Source organism: Calonectris borealis, chromosome 10 (assembly GCF_964195595.1).
Source record: "Calonectris borealis chromosome 10, bCalBor7.hap1.2, whole genome shotgun sequence".
Lineage (NCBI taxonomy): Eukaryota > Metazoa > Chordata > Aves > Procellariiformes > Procellariidae > Calonectris > Calonectris borealis.
In genome coordinates this window covers 23,762,105-23,784,393 of record NC_134321.1, presented here as the reverse complement: position 1 = coordinate 23,784,393, position 22,289 = coordinate 23,762,105, and the positions used below count along the sequence as shown (strand labels likewise).

At 40.7% G+C, this 22,289-nt stretch overlaps 1 protein-coding gene across 1 annotated transcript in view; it reads left to right on the top strand.

Moving 5' to 3' along the window:
- WNT7A (Wnt family member 7A) overlaps window positions 1-14,198 on the top strand; it is a 39,512-nt gene extending 25,314 nt beyond the window's left edge. Inside the window, exon 4 of the mRNA XM_075159434.1 lies at window positions 9,752-14,198. Coding sequence (XP_075015535.1) covers window positions 9,752-10,231 — 480 coding nt within the window. The 3' untranslated portion in view covers window positions 10,232-14,198. The remainder of the gene's footprint in view (window positions 1-9,751) is intronic.
- The last annotated feature ends 8,091 nt before the right edge of the window (window positions 14,199-22,289 follow it).

The window sequence follows — 22,289 nt, the reverse complement described above, 5'->3', positions numbered from 1 at the left end:
ACGGAAGATGAAGTTTAGTGGGAATGAGTCAACCGTGTACCATTCCTCTCTCTGTGTACATTAGCTGTGACGAGGATGAATTCCAGTTGTGTCATTTCCTGTTTTCCCTACTTTTTTTTACGTGAAGAATGACTTCGGCTGCATGACATAGCCCAAAGTGACGGGAAGCAATGACATCCCTGCCTGAATAACCCCCGAGTCTTTAACTCATTGTGTTCCCAAACTGAGGAGTGTAAATAAGTTTTAGTTCATCTTACCTGGGAGTAACTCCAATTTCTTCAGAAATAGCATGCTAAAATATAAACCATAAGCAAAATTACTTTCTTTCTCTCTTTTTAAAAAAACCCCTACTCCATCCTACATTTTAATGGCCGCTTGATGCATTGACATTTAGAAGCCCAGAGTATGGATGAAGATCACTGTCCCAAGATCAAAACTCAAAACAGACACACTGGACATAGACGCTAGAAGAATTATATTGACTTCAAAAAGGTCCAGGTCGGCACACATCACTCAGTTAAGGTTTCATTGACTTTGTTACTCTGATCCATACATTGACTGCAGGACTGAGCTCCTAGACTAAAGTAGGGATTAGGGAAAATGAGGTTTTTAACAATGGACATTTGTCATCTTTTTAATACATGGCAAAATATCGCACAGATCACTGTTTTAGAGAGGCCCGTTTTAGAAGTATCAGTATTTTGGAGTGTTTTTTAATTTGTGACCAGAATGTAAGGAAGGTAGATACGATCTAAGAAGAAATGTTTTGTTAGTAACATCTCCAAATCCAGAAAAATTGCTGTCTCATTTTATTTGTAAATTGTCTTAGTGTCAGTGAACACCATGTTGTTTCTTCATTTTCAAAACTCTTTGATCATCATCTTACTCACTTCTGGCATAAACATGCTATCCCGTATCTTTTTGGAGAGAGTGATATGTACTGTAGAAAACTTATGTAGTGATAGGAAGGTAAACTAGATAATATAACCAACAACTCTATCTGTAATTCCATAACACCATCCCCCTTTCCAGTCTGTTTCAGCTTCATTGTACAAAGTGCCCAGGTAGGCCAGACAGCAAGACTATTCAGTATTTCACAAGCTAAAATCCATCATATCCACAGTGTCAGTTTTGCTAGGACAGCAGCAAATAACGATCCTAGATAAATTTTCCCTTAATCTCACACTCCCATTTCAGTAAGGGGCTAGGAAATCACACTTTCACTTGAACAAATATAGAATATAAAATAACATGTTGAATGGCTTTAAGACAATTCAGCTGTATTCCAGTAATAGTGGGTGAAAGCACATTAAAACAAACCAGATTTTTTTCAGAACTATTTTTTCCAATCTCTTTTTTATGACTGATCTTTAAACTTCCTACATGATGACACTTACTTGGCACTGCATCGATCCAGTCTAATCTAGGTGATAATGGGTCTCCCAAGAGTTATTTTTTAAAAACAAGTAGTTTATCAAACACATTGACAGTTATGTTTTCAAATTATTTCCATTTTTTCTGTTAAAATATTTGCCTTGCTCTTGAATAGAAAAATCCACAAAACCAAAATGCAAGTCAGACCAGTCTTGCAGACAGATGTACCAAGAAGCCATCGCAGCAGAAACCCCTCAATAAACTGTCAAGCCAACTTTCAACTACTGAGCTTTTGTCATTAGCAATTCAGAAAACAAGAAGTCCCACACCAGGAACCCCCACCTCACAGCCTATTTGCCAACAGACAGTAGGAACGTACTACTTTCAGGCTATTTCCTGATATAAAACTTACCTAAGCATTAGTTTGGTAATTCGTAGTTGAGAAAAACTTTTCAAACAGGACTTCCTGCCAACAGGAGGAAGGGTGGGTAAGAAGGTTTTGTATTTGATATTACACAGAAAACTTTGTCCCTTGAGAGTATGCGAAACTCAACCTGAAGCTCACAGCTCCAGCTCATGAATTAATGGTTTCGATTTACATTTTGATGACCAGAGAGAGACGAGGGTGCAGGTACTTTCTCTCTGGGGAAAACTGGAATGTGTTCATGAGAGACGTAAAAAGGCAAGGAATCCCACAGACTAGCTTGCAGCTGTTATCAGATATGATGGAAGAGGGAGGGGGCGAGGGAGAAGAGAATACCTGGCATGAGACCTGCTCCGAGGAGGGACCGTCTGACGTGGCAGTGTGGATTTCTGCGTGTATCATTCCTCTCAAATCCGTATCAGATTTTGCTGAGCTATTAACATCAGGTGTTGCCACATCATGCCCACTATCTCTGCAAGCAGTATCTTGATGAAGATAAATAAAAACTTAAGAACCTTATTTGACTTTCACGGGCCATGATTAGATTTGCAGAGCTGTCAGAGAAAAATATTGAGGAATGAGCAAGCTAGATACAGACTCTGAGCCACTTACATGGAATCCACTTTTGCAAAACTGAGAGGGTTTTGGCAGAACTTTATCCTAGGAGCAGCTACGGGGGGATATAAGCTGTTCTCCTAGATGGACCCCTCAGTGACAGAAAGCTGAAGTATTATGACACCTTGTTTTATTCCACATAGCAGTTCCTACAGTTTGAAGAAAGACAAGGGCCATGCCTTATGGTTTAATTTGAGAAGAGCATTATTAGGTTGAGTGAGAATCTGACTCATTAAATCTCTTTTTTTAAAAACAGCGAGGTCCTTTTTATCCTAAGTCCAACTATTTTTCAAAAATAACAATTATGAAAGCATCCCATGACATTTATTTTCTACTGCTCTTTTGTTTTTTAGTCCCAGAAGTGGTGATAAATTGATTTAGTACATGGCAAGTCATGAAGGTTATCAGAAGTATAAGAAAAATATGTAGGAGAAAATATTTTTTGCTGCATTCCGTTCAGCTTTTACTGGCCTTGCTCTCAGACTTCTGCGTTCATTTGCTATTCTGCACAGCGCTAGTCATTGAATGAAGGGTACTAGGTCTTCTGTCCTCTAATTTAAACAATTCAACTTACCCAGGGAAAGAGAAGAACATCTCATTCAGTTTGCATGTGCTGACAACAGTGCATGAGCACTGTGACCATACCGAAAGACTAACTAATATTTTTTTCTTTACTCATTTGATATATGGTGGAAATAGAAGCTGCATTTAGAAAATAATTGCTGCACATGCTGCAACTTTTTTTATAAAGCTGAAGGGAAGGGCAACTAATATTCCAGGGCAGAAAGTATAAAAGTAATTATGAAACTCTATAAAGTGCATATAAGAAATGTAAGGAACCTCCTGCTTTGTGGTGGCATAGAGAAAAGTCAGAAATAGTACACAAAAGGTTAAACTTATGAGAGCGCCGAATTTCTGAAGTCTTCATTTTTAAGGATATCATGAGTTAGAATCTGGAAAAAGTGTTTCTGCTCTGTAAAAGAGGATATCCATTATTGAAGGTAGATGGTGGTATTGGGAAATACCACCCATCTGTGATGTTTCTAGCATTGTGTCATTTATCAGCATTCTCTTGGCTGTCTTCATAATTAGTCCTTAGACCAGCATGTCGCCTGGTCTTCAGACATCTATTCCGAGGAAAGTGCAATGGTGATTTGATTGATGTAGGTCACATTCTGTGGTGATTTCCCAGCCGTTTTTTATTTGAAACAAAAAATTTCTTGTAATGAGAAAAATGGTTCAACCTGCCAGGGGCAGTAGTATTTCTGGGATAGTCACGGTTCACAGTGTTCAGTGTATCGAATTTGTTTGATACTGACTTCAGATATTATTCTTTTGCACAGTTTTACCAATCAAAAACATGAGAAAAAAAATCTTTTGGCTGTGCTTAATAAGGTCTTCATAATATGTTCAACTGAAATACGAAAGACTGTCTGGAATGAATCACTCTTAATATGGGACACAATCAATTCCAAACTCATCCACAGTTGGTTTGCCATAGCATGTCAATGCAAAATCTGTTCTGTTTCTACAGAACGCATTTTACAACATCCACTGAAGGGAAATAATCTTTTCTGTTTTGATATGCCTTTGCTAACTTACATTTGGGTACTTTTTTATTACGCTGTTTCTCACATTTCTTAAAGATTTCATAGGGTTTGTCTTTAACGGCAGTGTTTCTTCTTTTATGCTCTCTCATGTTCATTTTTGTTTTCCAATAAAAAAGCACAAAGTATTATTTCTACTTTCCTCAAGTTTCAGAACTCTGGTGTTAACACAGTCCTACAAGTTACTTAAACAGTAGCATCCTTCTGAGATTACTGTCACACTTGAATAAAACAGGTGGCAGAGTAATTTCCTAGTCATTTTAATTAGACATAGTCCTTTTACTGCTTGTCAAATCAATCTTACGTATACATCCGCTGCCCTTTTCAATGCCTAGTCTCACTCTAGACCTCACTGCCAGTTGCTCTAGATATGATTTGGTTCTCAAATAAGTTAATTTGTGGAAAGACTAAACATGACATGGCTTTATTGTATTAGCTTAAAACAATATTTTTACTCAACGAATCCTTTTTCAAAAGCAAAAACCATATCTCTAACCTCATTCCTGAAGTTTGAGGAGCTTTGTCTTATAGCTACAATTGCCCCTGAAAGTAACGTAAATCGTAAGTCCTCATCTGGCACAAGCTGAAAGGGGTGGGTTTGCATCTGTCCGTTGGCCTCTCCAGCCCACAGAAATGTCGTGACCGCTCTCCAAGCCCTGCCATGTTCTTCTCCAGAGTGAAAAATTCACTCTTGTTTTGCCAATAGTTGTGTTTTCTTTGACCTATAGTAAAGGTATGTGTGCAGGCACTTGTAGGCGACGGGTATTTCCTGACCCAGATGATCTGATGTCAGACAAAATTAGGAAAGATTATGGCCTTGGTGGGACAGGAATCAGTGTCTGTTATCTCACTAATTACATCAGCCTCACATGTAGACTGGAGTCTGGGTTATTTCTGACGAAGCAGTGAAGGGTCCCTGGCCTCAGGCACTCTGGTACTGGCAGGGTACTGACTGCGAGGCAGGATTTAGTTCATGTGGGAAAGCCTGTTGGTGAAGGAGAATGCACTGGAGGTGTGATGGTCACTGGGTTGCACGCTGTAAGTCCTTCAGGACAGCTTTGGCATCGAGTGCTTTAGCATTCTGGTGACCAAACCCAGGGCTGTGCAGTGCCTGACCCCACGCGAGTGGGCATGTGGGGTCACAGAGTGCCCTGGCAGATGCGTGTGGAAAGTCAGCTGGCTTTAGATGCTGGAAACCCGGGGAGGTACAGACCACTGACTAACTCGGGTAACAGAGGCACGGAGCTGAGAACACCCGCTGCACGAGGGTGACCAGTTTCTGAGCACACCAGCCACATAACAACCTCCCCGCTTGCCCCAACCCGAGCACCCGCAGCACCCGTCCCGCCGCCCGGAGGGCACACCTCCGACGGGGCTGCAGGGCGGCGGCAGCAACACTCGTAAGCAAATGCCACTCCAGCACCAAGTCGCAGCAGCTTTCTGCTGGTGTCACTGGAAACCAGGACCGTTGGCTCAGCCAGCGCCCAGCCAGGGTACCGCTACCAGACAGCCCTGCTCGTCGCTGCCCACTGCAGGACCACAGTGCCGGTGCCAGCCCATGCAGCTCCTGGGCTGCAGGGTTCTCCAGAGCTACGGCTTGCCACCCTCACATGACGCACCCTACGCATTCTCTGCAAAACTAAAGGCAAAGAAAAAACATGTTAAGTTCCTAATGGCAGTGCCCAAAGGTACTATATCTGAAGATAACATCAACAGAGAGAGCCAGCGCAAGTTCTCTTCACACAAACTATTTCCCAGAGGCTAATGGCAAGGGGGAGAGAGAGAGAGAAAAACAAGTACTGACAGTTTACTGTAGGAGCTCAAAGAAAAAGTGGACAAAGCTAAAAGAACTCCAGCTCTTTGTTCGCATTTAATCCAGTTCAGAGCATTCACTGGTGCATACAGATTTACTTTCCATGGCTGACGGAGCTGGATATGGTCATTTGGTAAGAAACAGAGGATCTAGGATTTAAATTTTGTGCCCTTCAGGCTCTTACATTTTAGGAAAAGTCAGTCTATAACATATATAAAGTTTTGATCTAATGTAAAAAGTGTGAGCTGCTGACTAATACCTTCAAAGAAAGGTGAAGAACGCTTTCTGTTTTTAACACAGACCAAGTTTTTAAGGGGTAGAGTGCTTCTTTTGGCTCACAGAATCCAAGGGAAAGACCGAGGACTCCTGTCCCTACCCAAAGAATCCCCTATTTTATTTTCTTCCTTCTCTTTTCAACTCTCGTCTTGAATTTATAAAGGCACTGATTTATCAGAGGCTGCTAGAATAATGTAATATCACCGTCCACATATTTTAATGCAAAACAAATAGTCCAAGCACCTGATATCACAGTACAATAAAACTATCAAATCACCATTGCAAGCTTTTGCTTTTGCTTTTGCTGAGGATAGACAGTTCAAATTACATGTAGCCTATTTTCTAAAGGCTATAGAGACAATTCATCTCTGGCTGAATTTGCAAAACACCACATTGAAAGACAGCAGCAGCGAGGAGGATATATATACAAGAACAGAACCAACAAAAGGGTTTGTGAGCAAAAGGTAGAGCAGCTGGGTTAGAAAAGGCAGAACTGGAAGGGAAAGTTCAATTGCAGAGTTCAGTGGATCCAAATTAGGCAGGGGTTTTTGAGCAATTTTCACACAGTGTATTGGAAATGCACCCCAACAAGTGTGAAGAGAAAAGGGAGGGTTAGCCAGTAAATCTTAGGAAGTGCTCTCTACAGAAGAAAAGAGAACAATAAACGTGGCACAGTTTTAAAAGACAAAACTCTCATCCCTCTGCCCCCTCCAAGTCACCTAAGAAGGACCCCTAGTACTTGGGCTCAACCCGTATTGCTCAAACTTCTCATGTTCAGACAAACCCAGACCTTTTTATCCTAACCGCTCGTGCCCAGCCTTAGCCGAGACCAGAAAAGCAGAAGCTCGTTCTGGCTGGCATCGTGTCACCCGGAGCAGGAGACCAACACGTGACACGAGGCCTCCCGGTTGCTGAACTGCTCCAGCCGCTTGCTCAGCTCTTTGCAGTGGAACTACTCATTCTCTCAGAGATTGCTGGCTGTAAATGGGATGTTAATGAAATAAACCGAAAGGCAATTTAAGCTATTTAACTACACTTCAGGAAAAAAGCCCTACCTGGATAGATGACACTAAGCCATGATGTATTTTGTATTAATGTTTCAAGTCAATTTGGCGGATCCTGATGGAGGGCGAGTTAGAAATATTTTGTTGCAAGTTTGAACATCGTACCAGGATATAAGGCCAGCCACTTGAACACGAGCAGTGATTGAATTAGGGCTGAGAAATGTATCCCTGGCTAGTTTCAAATTAAAAAAAGAGAGCTTTTTAAAAGGTACAAATGAGGCTAAAAGAATTTATGTTATTTTTCCGGTTTCTGTGCTATAACTCCTTTTCTGTCTCCTCATCTATCTTCTAAGGGTACTACCTTATGAATGAGTGAGCAATAAAAGAAGTATGCAGTGGCTGAGAGAGAAACTCAAGATAACAAGATAATGCAAAATGTAAGCCAAAGCTTGAGCAGAACTGCAAGTTAAGATGTAGATCTGAATATAAAAGTTTCTCACAGCTGAGTTTTAGGGCAGTCATTAGATAGTTTGCATGAAAAACTGATTTAAAAACAGTAGCACAAAATGTGACCTAATATATGCAAAGCTCACATCTGTCAAAATCTCGGATCTATACTTTCTAGGGGTTTTAATCCAGTCTTCAGACCACACGTGCTGACACTTCACTCGTAGACTAAAATAAAAATAAAGCTATTTTAATGCCTTTGAAATCCCAATCTTCATTGAAAAGGGGCAGAGGAAGAATAATGAGTAAAGCAGCAGCTACAAACTACCCTAAGGTTAGGCAGTAGCAATTACTGTGCCTAGGTGACACGGGAACAGCCTCAAGACCAAAAGGTATGAGAATAATAAGCTACTACGTGCAGTCTTTAAATTACTTGTTTCAAGGCTGCCAAGAACAGGACGGAGCTACGTTCGCCAGTGTTCGTGCACTGCTTATGATCTGCTGGCTGCACAACTTAAGACGTGCTCTTTCTCCTTGCCACCCCCAGTTTATGCTGAGATTTTAGACTTGAAGTCCCAGCACACGTGTCTAGCCTTCAAGCCGGACTTGGCTCCTTCGGTGCAGGCTGCCATTTTCAGCAGCAGCCGGCAGAAAGGCAGACAGTGTCTGCTTGGTAAGTTTTCCAAATGCCCAAAACTGAAGTGGGGGGGTTAATTCAAATTTGCATATCACTGACCTCCCTCCAGCCCTCTAGGCTGCCTAGGTTTGGGGATGCACAGATCAGCTGGGGATTCTCAGGGGAAAAATCATGTGGCCACTCCCTGGACCCCGATAATGCCTCTGGCTGGGCTTTCCACTGCTGCTATCTGCCAGGTTAGGCAGAATTTAATCATCAAAATTATTATGTTCTCTTCAAGCAAAGACCAGTGGGAAATTAATTGCTGGAATTAGGTATGTCTTCTAGCATTAGCCCAGTGTAGCTGCTAGGTGAGGTCAGTTACAGGGCTCAGGACAGACAGCGGGGACTAAGCTGGTCTCCAGTTTTATTTGGCAAAGACTGGGTTGGTAAACAAACAGCAAGGGGGAGAAGATACAAGGATAAAGTTTCAAGGGATGCGAAGGTTGAAGGGAAGATGAAGCTTGTTATCTTCAAAAGGAAAGTAGTGACAACCCAGACATAAGCATGAGAGACCCCTACAAAGAAGAGAACATGAGACAGGGTGGAGCCTGTTGTTGTTTAAGTGGTTGAGACGCTTTTACAGTGTTGAGGAGGTAGAAAATTTTTCACAAGTATTGATGACAAAACATGAAACGAATTCCTCATCTTTACTCTTACCCTTTATGCTCTAAGACAGACCTAGTTTTCCTGCAAAGTAGCTGGGGCATTTTGTATGCTCCATTATCCACGTGAGAGGAGACGAAACACTTCAAACCCTCCAGGAAGTGCAAAGAACTTAAGACTATGGTATATCAGAATAATACTTAGATTTCCAAATTGGAGCATTAACTTGCAACATTTAGAACAGATGATGCCTGTATGAATAAATGATCATCTGCCCTGCACTGTTGATTAATATGAGACCAACAGGAGGATAAGCACTGATAGAGTTTATCGGCTTGTTCACATCTTGCACCAGCTTATGTCATTCTCAGGTGCAAGAACTGAAACGCAGTTTATTTTTGAACCTCTGTTTACAAAAATCAAGTTCTAGTACCTATCGTTGAACTTTCAAAGCATTGTGCATGTGGCATTTCATGTAAAGGTGTGATTTTCTGCCAGTTCCTAATTTCACTGCCGTATGCCAAAAATTGCAACAACAGACAAATCTGAAGCAATGTATGATCGTACTGCAAATGAAAGTGAAGAAAAGTTGTGGTTAAGGAGGGTCCCATTTTACCTTTGGTCCACGGGCTATGAAATTAGGCAAAGTTATCTTCCCCGCTTAACTTGAAATGCAAATGGGGAATCAGCTTTGCAGGCAGGACTCAGTTGACACTGGTGAGCATTTGCCACCTGGGACAACAGAGTCACAGGCAAGCAGAACCCACAGCTCTGGTGGGAGCCTGGCCTGTGGCTGGTGGCAACTTAAGCTGGAGAGCATCCGTGACTGTCATTCAATCAAATAACCCTGCTATTTTGAAGAGACTCTAGCTTGTATTAATGCATCATTCTTTGTTCCTCCAAATACAGATTCTGGAAGAAAACATGAAGTTAGAGTGCAAGTGCCATGGGGTCTCGGGATCCTGTACCACTAAAACATGCTGGACAACTCTGCCTAAATTCCGGGAGCTGGGCTACATCCTTAAGGACAAATACAACGAAGCCGTTCAAGTCGAACCAGTGAGGGCAAGTCGTAACAAGCGTCCAACCTTCCTCAAAATAAAGAAGCCACTTTCCTATCGCAAACCCATGGATACAGATTTGGTGTACATAGAAAAATCTCCCAATTATTGTGAAGAAGACCCTGTCACCGGCAGCGTGGGAACGCAGGGAAGGATGTGCAACAAGACAGCCCAGCAGTCCAATGGCTGCGATCTGATGTGCTGCGGTCGAGGTTACAATACACACCAGTACTCAAGAGTGTGGCAGTGCAACTGCAAATTTCATTGGTGCTGCTATGTTAAATGCAACACATGCAGTGAAAGAACAGAAGTATATACCTGTAAGTGAGAACGTGGCTGGGCAGGCTGACGTGTCCCTGGCCATGAATACATTTGCACATGCACTCAACGTACCTACACAAGACTGTAGGGAAGACCTGCTCTCCCAGAAGAAATGCTGATGAATGGAGCCCTCTCTTTTCTTCTCATGTTTCATTGCTTATGTGGATACACATCTCAGACTCTTGCGAAAGTCAGCCAAGAAACAGAAACAAACCAACCCCACCCCAAGCCACCTGACACACAAAACAGAGAGAAAAAGGTCATCTCAGTTAATCTGCACCTCTAAAGCAAGAAGCATTGACTGTCTTGTGAAGAGACACCAGTCAGAGAAAAATCTCTGAGCGTGGCGACTAACTCTTGGTTTGGAAAAAAGACGGTCAAAAACTTCAGTGTATAAGGAGCAGGGAGGGGTAGGGGAGCAATCCTCAGAAAGGGCTTTGCACAGGATGGGACGGACAGTGCCCCGCCGTGAATTGCCCATGTGAGTGTGCGGATGACACGGATTTAGGCTTCTACACTTGTGAAAAGCTTCCGCTGGTCTTGCCCATCTTTCCACTTCATACCATTTGCTACAGCGAGTAGAACTGTTGAAGTTTTCTGTAGACACTGCTTTATCTGCCTATTTTGTGTGTGTGTGCTGCAGATTTTAGCACAGGGATTTGGGACACTTGGGCATAATAATAGCAATATTTAACAATTTATTCAGATAAAACTAATATTAATTTATTTAATTAAAAAGAACTCTACCAACATTTTTGGAACTATTCTGCAATTAAAGTAGATAGCTGGCTTTCTTTGTGGAATAATTTTGTAGAAACAGCAAGGAAAAACTGGAGCTGTATATATTATTCTTAACTAGGATATTTCTATTAGTTGGACTTGCAGGATATGTTCTACAGTACTAGATGTTTAAGTGCAAAAGCTGGCATCTTTATATATATGTACATACACAAACACACACTGTTGTTTTGGGGGTTTTTTGGTTTTTGTTTTTGTTTTTTGTTTTGTTTTGTTTTGTTTTTTTTCCTGTTTGCTGCTAGTTGTCTGGAACAAAAGTCAAGCGGTAGGGGTTACAAATCTTTACCATTTTTTTTTTCTTCAATTAAAGAAAGAAGCATTAATAAAATCCTGTTTGGAATATGCCTAAAAATAAGAAAATCCAGACAAATTTCCATCTTTTGGAAAAATCAACCATAGGATAAGAGAGTATATTTTGTAAGAGACTATTTTTATATAAATATTTTATTTATACTACGTCTGCTTGTTCAACCTGTACTTTTTCTCAAAACAGGCATACAATTTGTAATTCTTAGGCTATTTAACAGAGAAAGGGTAATTAGTTTGTGGACACAACAGCAGCAAGCTGGATACATTCAGCTGCAATTGGTGGATGTGTCAGAAAGCAGGATGAACTTTCTCTCCGGATGTGTGTACAAACTGGCTCTTTTCCTGCAGCTCAATTTGCAGAATATGCAAAACAAGAACAGGGTATGTAGCATCAATTTTGTCACATGGCTTGAATTCATGATTGGTATTAACTGGATGCTCATTTATCCCATTCAAGAAAAAAAATCCGAATTAGCTTCCCACATGCGTCAGTCATTAAACTGTGGCATTATGACTAGCAAATGTGCTGTGTGTGCTGTCGGTTAAACCTCTATATTGTGTTACTGTCAAATTTGATTTTAATCAGTGGAAGACTGTAGACTATGACTGTAAAAACTAGCATGACACACATCGTCTGATTCTCATAGATAGGATACAAAGCTTACTTTTTGTCCAACTCTTTTTGGCATTTACATTATTCTTTCCCTCCAAAAGGCCAGAGCTCAAAAATCCAGAAAAACATCTAGGCAAATTTAAAGACTACTCACTTGTTTTTCAGAGCCCAGCTAAGCCATTTTGCATTCTCTTTACGGTATTTCCTTTCCATCACTGCTAATTTCTTCAGATATTTGAGTGGTAAATACTTCTCTGTTTTTAGAATCGTTCTGTTCCTCCTGCTTGACTCATTTGTGACCGATAAAAAAATAATCTAATTTTAACGTTGTTTTTCATTGGGTAAGAAACATGGCTCAGTGCTACCGATGATATTGCATGTTCTGTCTGGGACAGACCGGATTCTTCCCTACTTCCAGACTACAGGATCTCACGCCTTTCATGAGGCTAAGAGGGGCACCAGTAAAGGAAACAAACCACCATCCAGCACGCAGTGCATTTCACTGGTTCCTGTTGGTAACAGCAAGTGCTACAAGGAGTAGATACAGATACGTCTTGTGTCCCTTGATCTCTCTGAGGCAAAACTCCCACCTAAGACTGCGAAAACAGAGAAAGTTTTCTGAGAAAGTAAACAGAAATATCACAAAAGATATTGCAAAGTTTCGCTATAACAACCTAACCTTTTTAGAACTTGTCTGAATGTGGCATGGTGGTTTTTTTTCAACTCACTTCTTGTATATGGGTTATTTATGTAAGAACACAAGCCCATGCACTGCCTGATCCTAGCAGTGTATAATTAGGATTAAATATACAGTTTCTTTGCAGACCTGCCACTTAACACAAAATAGAATTTTTATGCAATTCAGACACCAGCATGGGATATCAAAGTAAAATGATTAACATAATTTTCTTTCAAACTTATGACTTGTCAATATAAAGCAATATAAAAGCAATTTTTGGGGGTAATTGAGTCACTGCTTTTAGTTCTTCTATATTCCACACATCAAGAATTGATAAGACATAAAATGCAATGAAGTACCTACAGTACGGATGTTAATTACAACACTTTACTATGGTTAAATAATTCAGATCTAACATTTAATTTTGGAATCTCCGCTCCCCCCTCCCCCCCAGTTTGTATTGTTTTTTTACTTAGAGGATACCATATCATAGTCAAAAGTGTGTTTTCTTCACTGATTAGAGTTATTTTACAAATTATTACTTTTGCAGCATGTTTTTACCATAGAAAAGTAATCTGTAAAACTCCTGCTTCCTGTATATTTCAGTATGCAGTGATGTGCAATGTACAGCTAGCAGTTTAATTATTGAAGGACAAATATCTTTAAACAGTTTTACTCACAATAATAAAGAACTGGATGCGCAACGAAATGAATCTGGTACACATTTTCCCTATATTTTACAATATTGCTGGTGATCAGTGCATTAATTAGAGAAAATGTTGATTTGTTTGGTAACTGGAATATCAGTTTGGGAACTATGAATTAAAGAGCAAGGAAAACCAAACGCTGCATTCAACTAGAAAGTATTTGGAAATTTGGCTGTGTCATCTTAGATAGGAGAAATCTGGCCCATCAGAATCTGCCATGAGTCTGGAGTTAATTGGTCATTCTCTAAATGGGCTTGAATGGCATGAAGAATAAACAGGCGGAGGAGAAAGATTTACGATTTTGTAGATATTCCTCCCCTCGACAACAGTTTGTTCTTTGTCCTCAGGGATAGAAGAGCTCTGTTTTTATTTGGTGAAGAACCACACAATGGGACTGAAATGCACACAACTGCAGAACAATACAGCTCTCAAAAGAAAATACATCTTTTCATGTCTACTAACCAAGGGAAGCGCTGGATTGCTGTCCACATTAATAACCTAGCTGAGGCTTTTAAAGAAAACATATATTCAAGAAGCAGGAAGAGTAAGAGGAGTAGGAAGCGTAAGAGAACAAGCCTAACTGCAAGTTGGAAAGCTATTATTTATGAAATCTCTCTTCCTCACTTGATAGCAGAACCCTGATTCATGGAAATGAAGCAGTTCTGCCTTGGGATTCCTAAGCAAGTTTTAAGGATTTTACTTCTCGGGCTTTTCAAAAGGACAACTAACCTGAATACAAATAGCTTGAATACTCGAAGTACCTACATAAAACCTAAATCAGTCAATGATTAAGTTTTCTTTGCCATGTATGCACAAACCTAATGGAGATATGTCTTTCAACAGTGATAATTAAACTGAAAACATCCTTAAAACGTACTCTTAAGTGGCTCATTTGGTAAAGTTATTGTAAGGGTACGCGGTTACTTAGAAAAGGAAAATAATGGACACGTACCGTATTACACAAGGCTCTTAATGAATTATCTTGTGGATTACAAAACTGTTTTTAACTGACCACACTTAAAAATCAATTTGTTGAATACAGAAACATCACGGACTGCAGTCAGGGTGCACACATTCAAATGAAGATTCAGCATAAGTATTTCCGACAACAGTTTTACATTTATCGTTATAACAGGTATCAGGAAATATGCACTGTGAATGTCCAAAATGAGTGTATTAACTAATACAGTCCCCTGCCCCCAACTTGTAACCCCAAGAAGTCAGCTGAACAAGAAGCTCTCCAACTCCGCTCTTGGTGGAAGGACTGAACTGCAGACGCGGTGACTGACATGCCTGGACAGGGCTGGTCCAATCTGACTGATACTGCTGCTGTCAACCGACAGGCGTACAGTCCGAGTCAGGCTTGAATGTTCCAAAACTGTCCAAAATTGAACCAAGTACAGGAATTTTATCACACAGCAGAACTTCAGATGAGAAAGCTCATCTAGATTCCAAAACATTCTCCCTTAATTCATGGTTATCTCAGATAGTTGCCACCCTGGCAAGTGACCTAATTTGCTAACCCAATTCATGTTCTTCTGGCCAAAAGCATACCAATAATTCCTCAAAGGCGGGCATTTTAATCTTGAACAAAAATTAAGGGAATCCTTCCTCTGGAAACAAATAATTAATAACATATGATTAAATCAAAATGACGAAGAGATGTACCTGGATCTAAAGGACTCCAGGTGTTTGAAGAAGGATACCAGAACTTTGTGATTCTCTTGTCCAGAGGTGAAGCTCTAAAACCCTAAAGGCTTTGGAGTTTTATGAAATTACTGATTTTTCCATTTTGTTGTTATTATATATTCATAGATTCATCAATAGCACGTATCATGTAATTTGCAACTGGGGGGTCAGAAACAAGTCCCAGAGAAATCTCACTTCTAAGTGTAGCACAATATATTTACTAGTAGTTCATATAATCATTTACTACTAAGGCTCATATAATTCCTTACCTTGATCTTGTATTTTTGTTAGCAAAGTCACTGCATCAGACTCTTGTTAGGAAAGATGCCTGCTTTTTAAAGAGCAGGAGAAGATTCCAGATATCTCTGGGAGAAGATGAGATTATATCTACCTTAGAGGAATGTTTCCAGGATTGTGTGCACACAAAAAAAACAGAAATGAGGTAAAGAGGATCAAAAGATATCAAAATTGCACCACTTATCTATGATTATTAACACATAGCCAAACTCTCTTAGCACAGAAAACCCTAGTTTTTGTGTTTCCTATGCTAGCTTGCATCCTTTCCCTATACCCCCAAAATACACGTTGTATGTATCATACCAGATGCGCAGCTGATGTTGTGGTGCTGATACAAACAGTTCACTAGCAGTACATCACAAGCCCGATACTACCAGCATAGAAAGCCCTGTGCACCTCTAATTTATAAGAATGCACAGAAGTTTTTCTTGGGAACAACACATTATGCACAACTTTCTGTTACTGCAGTGCTTCGCTTTCCCATTTTCACCAGCACACCTGCCTGCAGCATGTACGTGCTTGTTATTTTATTCCCTCCCAGCACTTGGAGCTTTAGCTCTCTGTAGAGTGTTTATAAGCTCTCCGATCCGTTCCCAGTCACTGACGGCTTGTGTGTCTTGATTTTCGATCTGTGCGTGGGGCTACGATACAGTAAAGGAGGAGGACACTCAACACGAAAAAACATTCATCCTCTCACAGCGTACCTTTAATTTTTCAGACCACTACAAGAAACATGGAATTACTCCAGCCATGTAATACACCACATCCTCCTAACTCACCTTTTCAATAGTATTGAGAAAGCTGCACTCATGGTTATTTAAAACAAAGTTAAAGAGAGTGGACCAGAAGAAGTGTTTTCTAATCAGCTAAACTTGTATAAGAAATTGCAGCAAAAAGTGTAAAGAGACAGTGCTGAGCTTTGTTCTTTATCAGGCAGACTCATCAATCTAAATGGGGCTTCACATGAACTGTACCATAGATAGTGCTTAATATTATTGGTTAATCATATTTACCCATTGTTCACAACACTTTTCCAGTCACTATTTTTTCTTATTCTCTCAATGTTATTGAGCTTGCTTCACTCACACGATGTCAGCAAACACTGCTGTAACTATTAAGATTTTACAAATTAGTTTTGCAGATTCCTCCTGGATCCTTTATGCCATTTCTCCTTTTATTCCGAAATCCTTTTATTATTCCCACAATAAGAGGCCATAAATGCCATAACACTCTTAGCACTTCAATGACAAAAACCCCCAAAATTTATTTTTGGCCCTGTAGAACTTACAGAATAAATTAAATCAAAATCCATTAGAAAGTTTTCTGGTATTGTCCCACGGGTTACATTTTACTATCACATACTTTGACTCATTCTCAGCAGTGGAGCACAGAGATTCTCCCAGTGATGGCAACAGTATCTTGAAGAAAAGTAATTTCTACCAAACTCCATCAGACTGCTTTTTAGTGTGGTCAGAGAAAAGCAGTTCATCAGACAAGAACTAGTCTAGCTAGGAGACAGATAAAGAAACTTGAAAGATAAAGAAAGTAATGGCCTATCACAGATAGGGTGCAGCCCCGAAATGCTTTGGAAAACAGAGGAAAAAACACATAAGGAGGAAAATCCCTGAAGCATTCAATGCATGGAAGGCACACTACTGCGTCTACCAGGGAACACAGAAAGGACTTGGCTAAGTGGACAGATTTTAGCCCAAGCTAAGGCTGCCTCATTGGTACGCAGCTCATAGTGCAATTTCATTTGGCTCAAGCCAAATCCAAACATCTATTCCATTGAATCAGCAAGAAACCTGTTTTGTGAGTTGTTTCTCGCGCTTAATTTCTTTCCTAGCAACTTTTCTTTTGCACGTGGGCCCACAGAAATATGCACTACAGGCATCACATCTGTCCACATATAGCTTATTTTTGAAATGATTTAAATTTGATCTGAACTGTTTTAAACTACAGAGGATATTAAATATCTGGCACCTCGAGAAAGAAGTTAATGAAGAAGGACAGGGAAGATACAGTACAGGTAGTAGTGTTAGACCATAATGCCATCACACAGGACTGGAAGATATATAATTTATGACCAAAAAAAAAAAGTTTTTTCATATATTTAAAAAAAAAAGATCAGGAGAATTCCTTTTGGCCTTCTATAATGCTGTGGTGTCAAGTTGTAGAAATGTTCTGCACTGAGCCTGGCCTCAATCAGCCACTATTATCCCCACAAACAGCCGGGAAACCAGGACACAGAAAGCACACGAGGGTTGACCAGTGGGCACAAAGGAAGTCTGTGAAGGAGTTAGGACTACGGCCCAGATTTCTCAGCTTTTGCCATCCTGTTTTCAGGAATTCGGGCAATGACTGATTTGCTTCCATTTATAAAATACATATCTGGATTTTAGTGTTTCGGAAATGTATTCACTGCATGTAGTAGGTTCACTGCGTGTTGTGTATAGCTGACGTCAGGAGACTCCTTCTTCTCAACCTCATTAAATGCTAAGCACGCAGTAATTAATATAGCCTCCACATTAAGTATGAGTCATGCATTAGGGAAATCATAGAAACCTGCTCTCATGTTTTGTCTCCTTAAGTCAAATGATTAACAAAGATGTGAGGTAAAAGAGGTAGCAGAGCGTAGGCTTTTTAAGTCAGAAGATGTGGACAGCAGTTCCGCAGGGAGAGCAAATAGCCTCTGGGAAGCCGAAACTCAATGCAAAGTCTGAGGGGCTCCATAAAGCAGGGACAAGTTGCTGTGATGCTTCATCACTGCAAGCATATAAAAAAGTTAACAAATATTCTAATGGAAAGCGTTTAACAGGACAATGCTAAACCGCACCGTATTTTCTGCCACCAAAAGAGGGGGATGTGAGGTGACTCACTCGGGTCAATGAGTTGCACCGACCAAGTACAAATTGTGAGAGTTAGAAAAGAAGCTAAAAAAATAATAAATGGATTAAAGCCTTTCTGAGAAGTTAGAAAGGCAATTTATCTGCTTCTGTCTCTCCTTTTGTACTGAGCTTGGGTACCAGTCAGAATATTTTGATGCTTGCCCATCTTTAGTTGCAAGCCACATGAGCTGAATTCAGATTAAACAGTAAAGAAAAAAAACTTCCCAGAATATATATTGTGTTTATTTAGGCCAAACCATCTTGGACGAAAGTGCAAAATCAATCAAAGCCTAAAAGGAAGCTGGCAAACTGTCAGTGCCTCAGCACATCCTAGCTGCGCTTCCTCCATGAGAAAGGCCACGGTGAGGGGCTGAGAAATTCTTAGCATTTATAACATAACACAGGTTTATATAACAACAAGATGAGGTGAGGTGATACACAGACCTTAATTAATGACTACACACCAAAGTTGTCATTTTGATGACTTGTTTGGGCAGGAGTGGTAGTGGCTGGGTGATAGATTATTCTCCCTTTATCCTGCCACAATGACATCTGCTTTATTCACAGATCAGCCACCAGTTGCTACAACAACGCCACTGTGCTTTAGAAAATGTTGTTGAGCTGCTGAGAGAATCTTGGCTACCCATTAGCAAAATGTTAACTATGCAAAACCAAATAGCGTTTGGTTTTGTTGTAGGAAAGAAGTCAATGCTCCGCAATAAGTAAGAATGTCAAAAAGAATTTACATTCAAAAAGTAGAGAAGGGGTTTAACCCATGATATCACCATGATTCAAAAAATCCCCCTGGAATTCATTAGTGAGACATTAGGCCTGAAGAATAGAGAAAATAAATAACGAGTTTTAAAAAGAAAGAACAAATACACTTTCCTCTGAGCAGCTTGTTGTCTGCAGCATTTTAATATGTCCGTTGCCCCTTCACTTTTCCTGTTCATTGTCTTAGATTTTTACACAGTAATCCTTTGCTAATAGGGTTTTATTTATTTTTATTTATTTCTTTTCTTCCCATTTAGCACTTTAAGGAGACACTAGGTGCTGTTAAACCCTGCTAGGAAACCGATCTGGCTGCCAGTAAAGTCCCTTGCTCCCACTTCAGTAGAAGGTGAGAGAACCTCACACTCCAACATCTTCCTTAGAAAGCCAATTACAGGAAAGCGTTCGCAGGCATTCGTAGGAGGAATAGCTTTGTCCTGCAGCCAAGGGACGCAGCGTCGTCTTTGAGAGCCAAACAGGGCATGCCGTGCCTGAGGAAGCGGGAGCAAGGCTGGGAGCAGGTGAAGGTCCCCCCGGGAAGTTCACTGTGGATGGCATAGTGAAGACACATGGTCAACAGCGCTGAAATCTCCAGCTGCTGAAGTAGCTACTTTGGGGAAGATGCGTCCGAGCTGCAATGTTTGGAGTGAAATTCCTCCGATTTCTAGGAAAGCGCTGCTTGTCGTCTCCCAGGTGATTCATGTTGGGCTGCCTGCCACTGATGGTGGTGTTAATATATGGCGGCCGGCATCTAACAGAGAGAGGTTTCCCCTGCTCCCGATCCCTGCTTTCTTTTGAAATAGAATGGGTCTATCTGTCTTGATCACAATTTTTCATCCACCTCAAAGTTAAGTGAATATAATTCTTAATTTGTTTTCCAAATGACTCAAACAATTTTCTTCCCTTTGTCTCCTCAGCAAGATCAGATCGATTTTACAATGTGTTGTACTTCAAATTTAACTTCATTAAATGTTTATAACATTAAGAGACTAATGACATAAGCCCTGTCTGTGGTATTTATAGCTTTGTGAAGAGACTGAAGACCTGAAAGGACTGAAGTTCAGGTTAATTCCTTGAGAACTAATTTCAACACCTATTCTTATCTGTAAAACACAAAATACTACTACTATTTCAGGGCTATCATGTTAATTTAACTGCAAGTTTACCAACCACATTTACCGTTGGAGTTTGAAATCTAAAACCAGGCCGTGATAGGTCATAGGTGTATTGGTTTTGTGCCACAGTAAATAGATCCCAAATATTAATCTAATGATCTAGTTACATAACCAAGCTCAAGAAGTTTTAAGCTACTGATTACGAGAATCAGTGTGGAAAATCATCAGTAGCCATTTTTGCTACATTCTAAACACTGGTTATAATTCCCTCCCCAAACTGGCTTACTGGGTCATGTGTGCCCCCAGTCTGATTACTTTTAATAGGCATTTTCACATTATGATTGCAAACCCATATTTTTAAATGAAGAACGCGCTTATATTTTGCTGCTCACCGCCATCCTGTCCAACTACCGTATATCTGTTTTTCCTCCTCGGTCCTGAGCTTTCTGCTTCTTCCAGAGATTCTTTCTACAGCTGCTGATCTTCAGTCCGTGGAAATTCAAGGGAGACCACGAATACTAGCGCTAATGCAGAATTCGCACTAGTTGAATTATATTCCAATGCAATGTTAATTTTCAAAGGAGTACAACTGGGAAGTGGGTTTTGGTTTTTCTTTTTTTGGTTGGGTTTTTTTGGCATTTGGGTTTTTTTTTTGTTTTGGTTCATAGTATAGTCAGAGCTTCAGAAGTGCCAGTGGAAAACCGTGTTCAGAAACTGGTGGCTGCAGGAAGCCATACCTGATGCACACATCTGAGCCTGCTTCTCTGGGGGCTGCCTGTCCCCGTCGCCCAGGGAAGGCATTCCGAAGCGTGAGAGGAGACATAGCCCTAGCACTGCTGCGAGAAGCACTCAAGAGAGTAAGTATAAAACAGGTCACTCATGGGTTGCTTGAAGCTTTTTAACATGTTGGATCATACCTTCCCAACTCTACCCAGGAATACCAGCAGATATTCTAGTGTAACTGAGCCGTAGATTAAATTCAGACCTTGGTTGGTCTCACATGTGCCTGGAATGAGCATATGGGACCCGGTGCTGTTCTTTTAGACTTAATGCAGGTCAAGACTAATTTCAGCAGCTCAGCACATCTACCCAACGCACCATTGATTCGCTTGGGGTTTCATCCTTTCAGAGGCTAAAGTTCACTCTCAACTTTAAAGAAAGAGCACAGGACAAAAGGTAATTTTTAAAAGGACTCTGTGTATCACAGGTACGGCAAGCAAAGAGAAAGGCAGTATTCGCCAGCATCGTTGTCATGACTACAAATTGAAATCTCTCTCTTCCACATGTACAGTATGTAATCTGGGAAAAGTCCAAAGAGCATCCTTAAAAAGCCACTAACATCTGATCGCAGCCCAGAGCCTGGAGTGCGAAGCGGAGGCGGTCGCGCCGGCTCAGCCCCGGAGCCGATCTGCTCGGCGAAGCAGCGCTGGCGGGTGCCCCTCTCACGCGGCCGCCGCCGGCCCACCCCAACAGCCATTCTTTCCGCTGTCCCCCGTGTTTATCTGCAGTATTGGCAAAGAGGGCAGTTTCTTTCACAGCTCTCCAGCTCAAAACCAGCACATATCCCTACTGCCCTATGGACCGCCGCTTTAAGCTAATTATATACTAGGAACTTTATTTCCTGAAAATGTATATTGCCTTACCAAGAGGTATGGATAACATCTTCATCTGCCAGAAACAGGATTAGTTTTGACAGAGTTATGTTTACAAACATAAAATTTATCACTTTTTTTTTTTTTTAAATAGCACCTGTGTACACCTGGAACAAGACAGTAGCTAATGATTTATGTCGGACAGTAACAACGGCTGTTTTTGCTGGAACTATGCCATAACTTAGTGTCTGTTACTCTGCCCTACTGGGTCAAGACAACACATCAGTCAAGTAAATCACTTAAGTAAATTATTGAGAACTTAAATTGACTTTTTCTACATAATATGTAATTACTTCCTTGAACGAACATTCCCTTACATTACCGATCTAAAAAGCTTTCTATTTATTTTTTAACTGAATATTGATTGAATTTAAATTACAGCCAGCATGTACTATTTATCTGAAGTTCAGATTCTAAGGAACAAACTTTCCAACAACTTTGTCAGCCGTTGCTCGCAGTTCCTTGCCACCCACACGCCCACCTCACTCAGCACAGCGAGCCTCGGAGCTGCAGATTTGCCCACCACGTTCACAACACAAAAACGAGC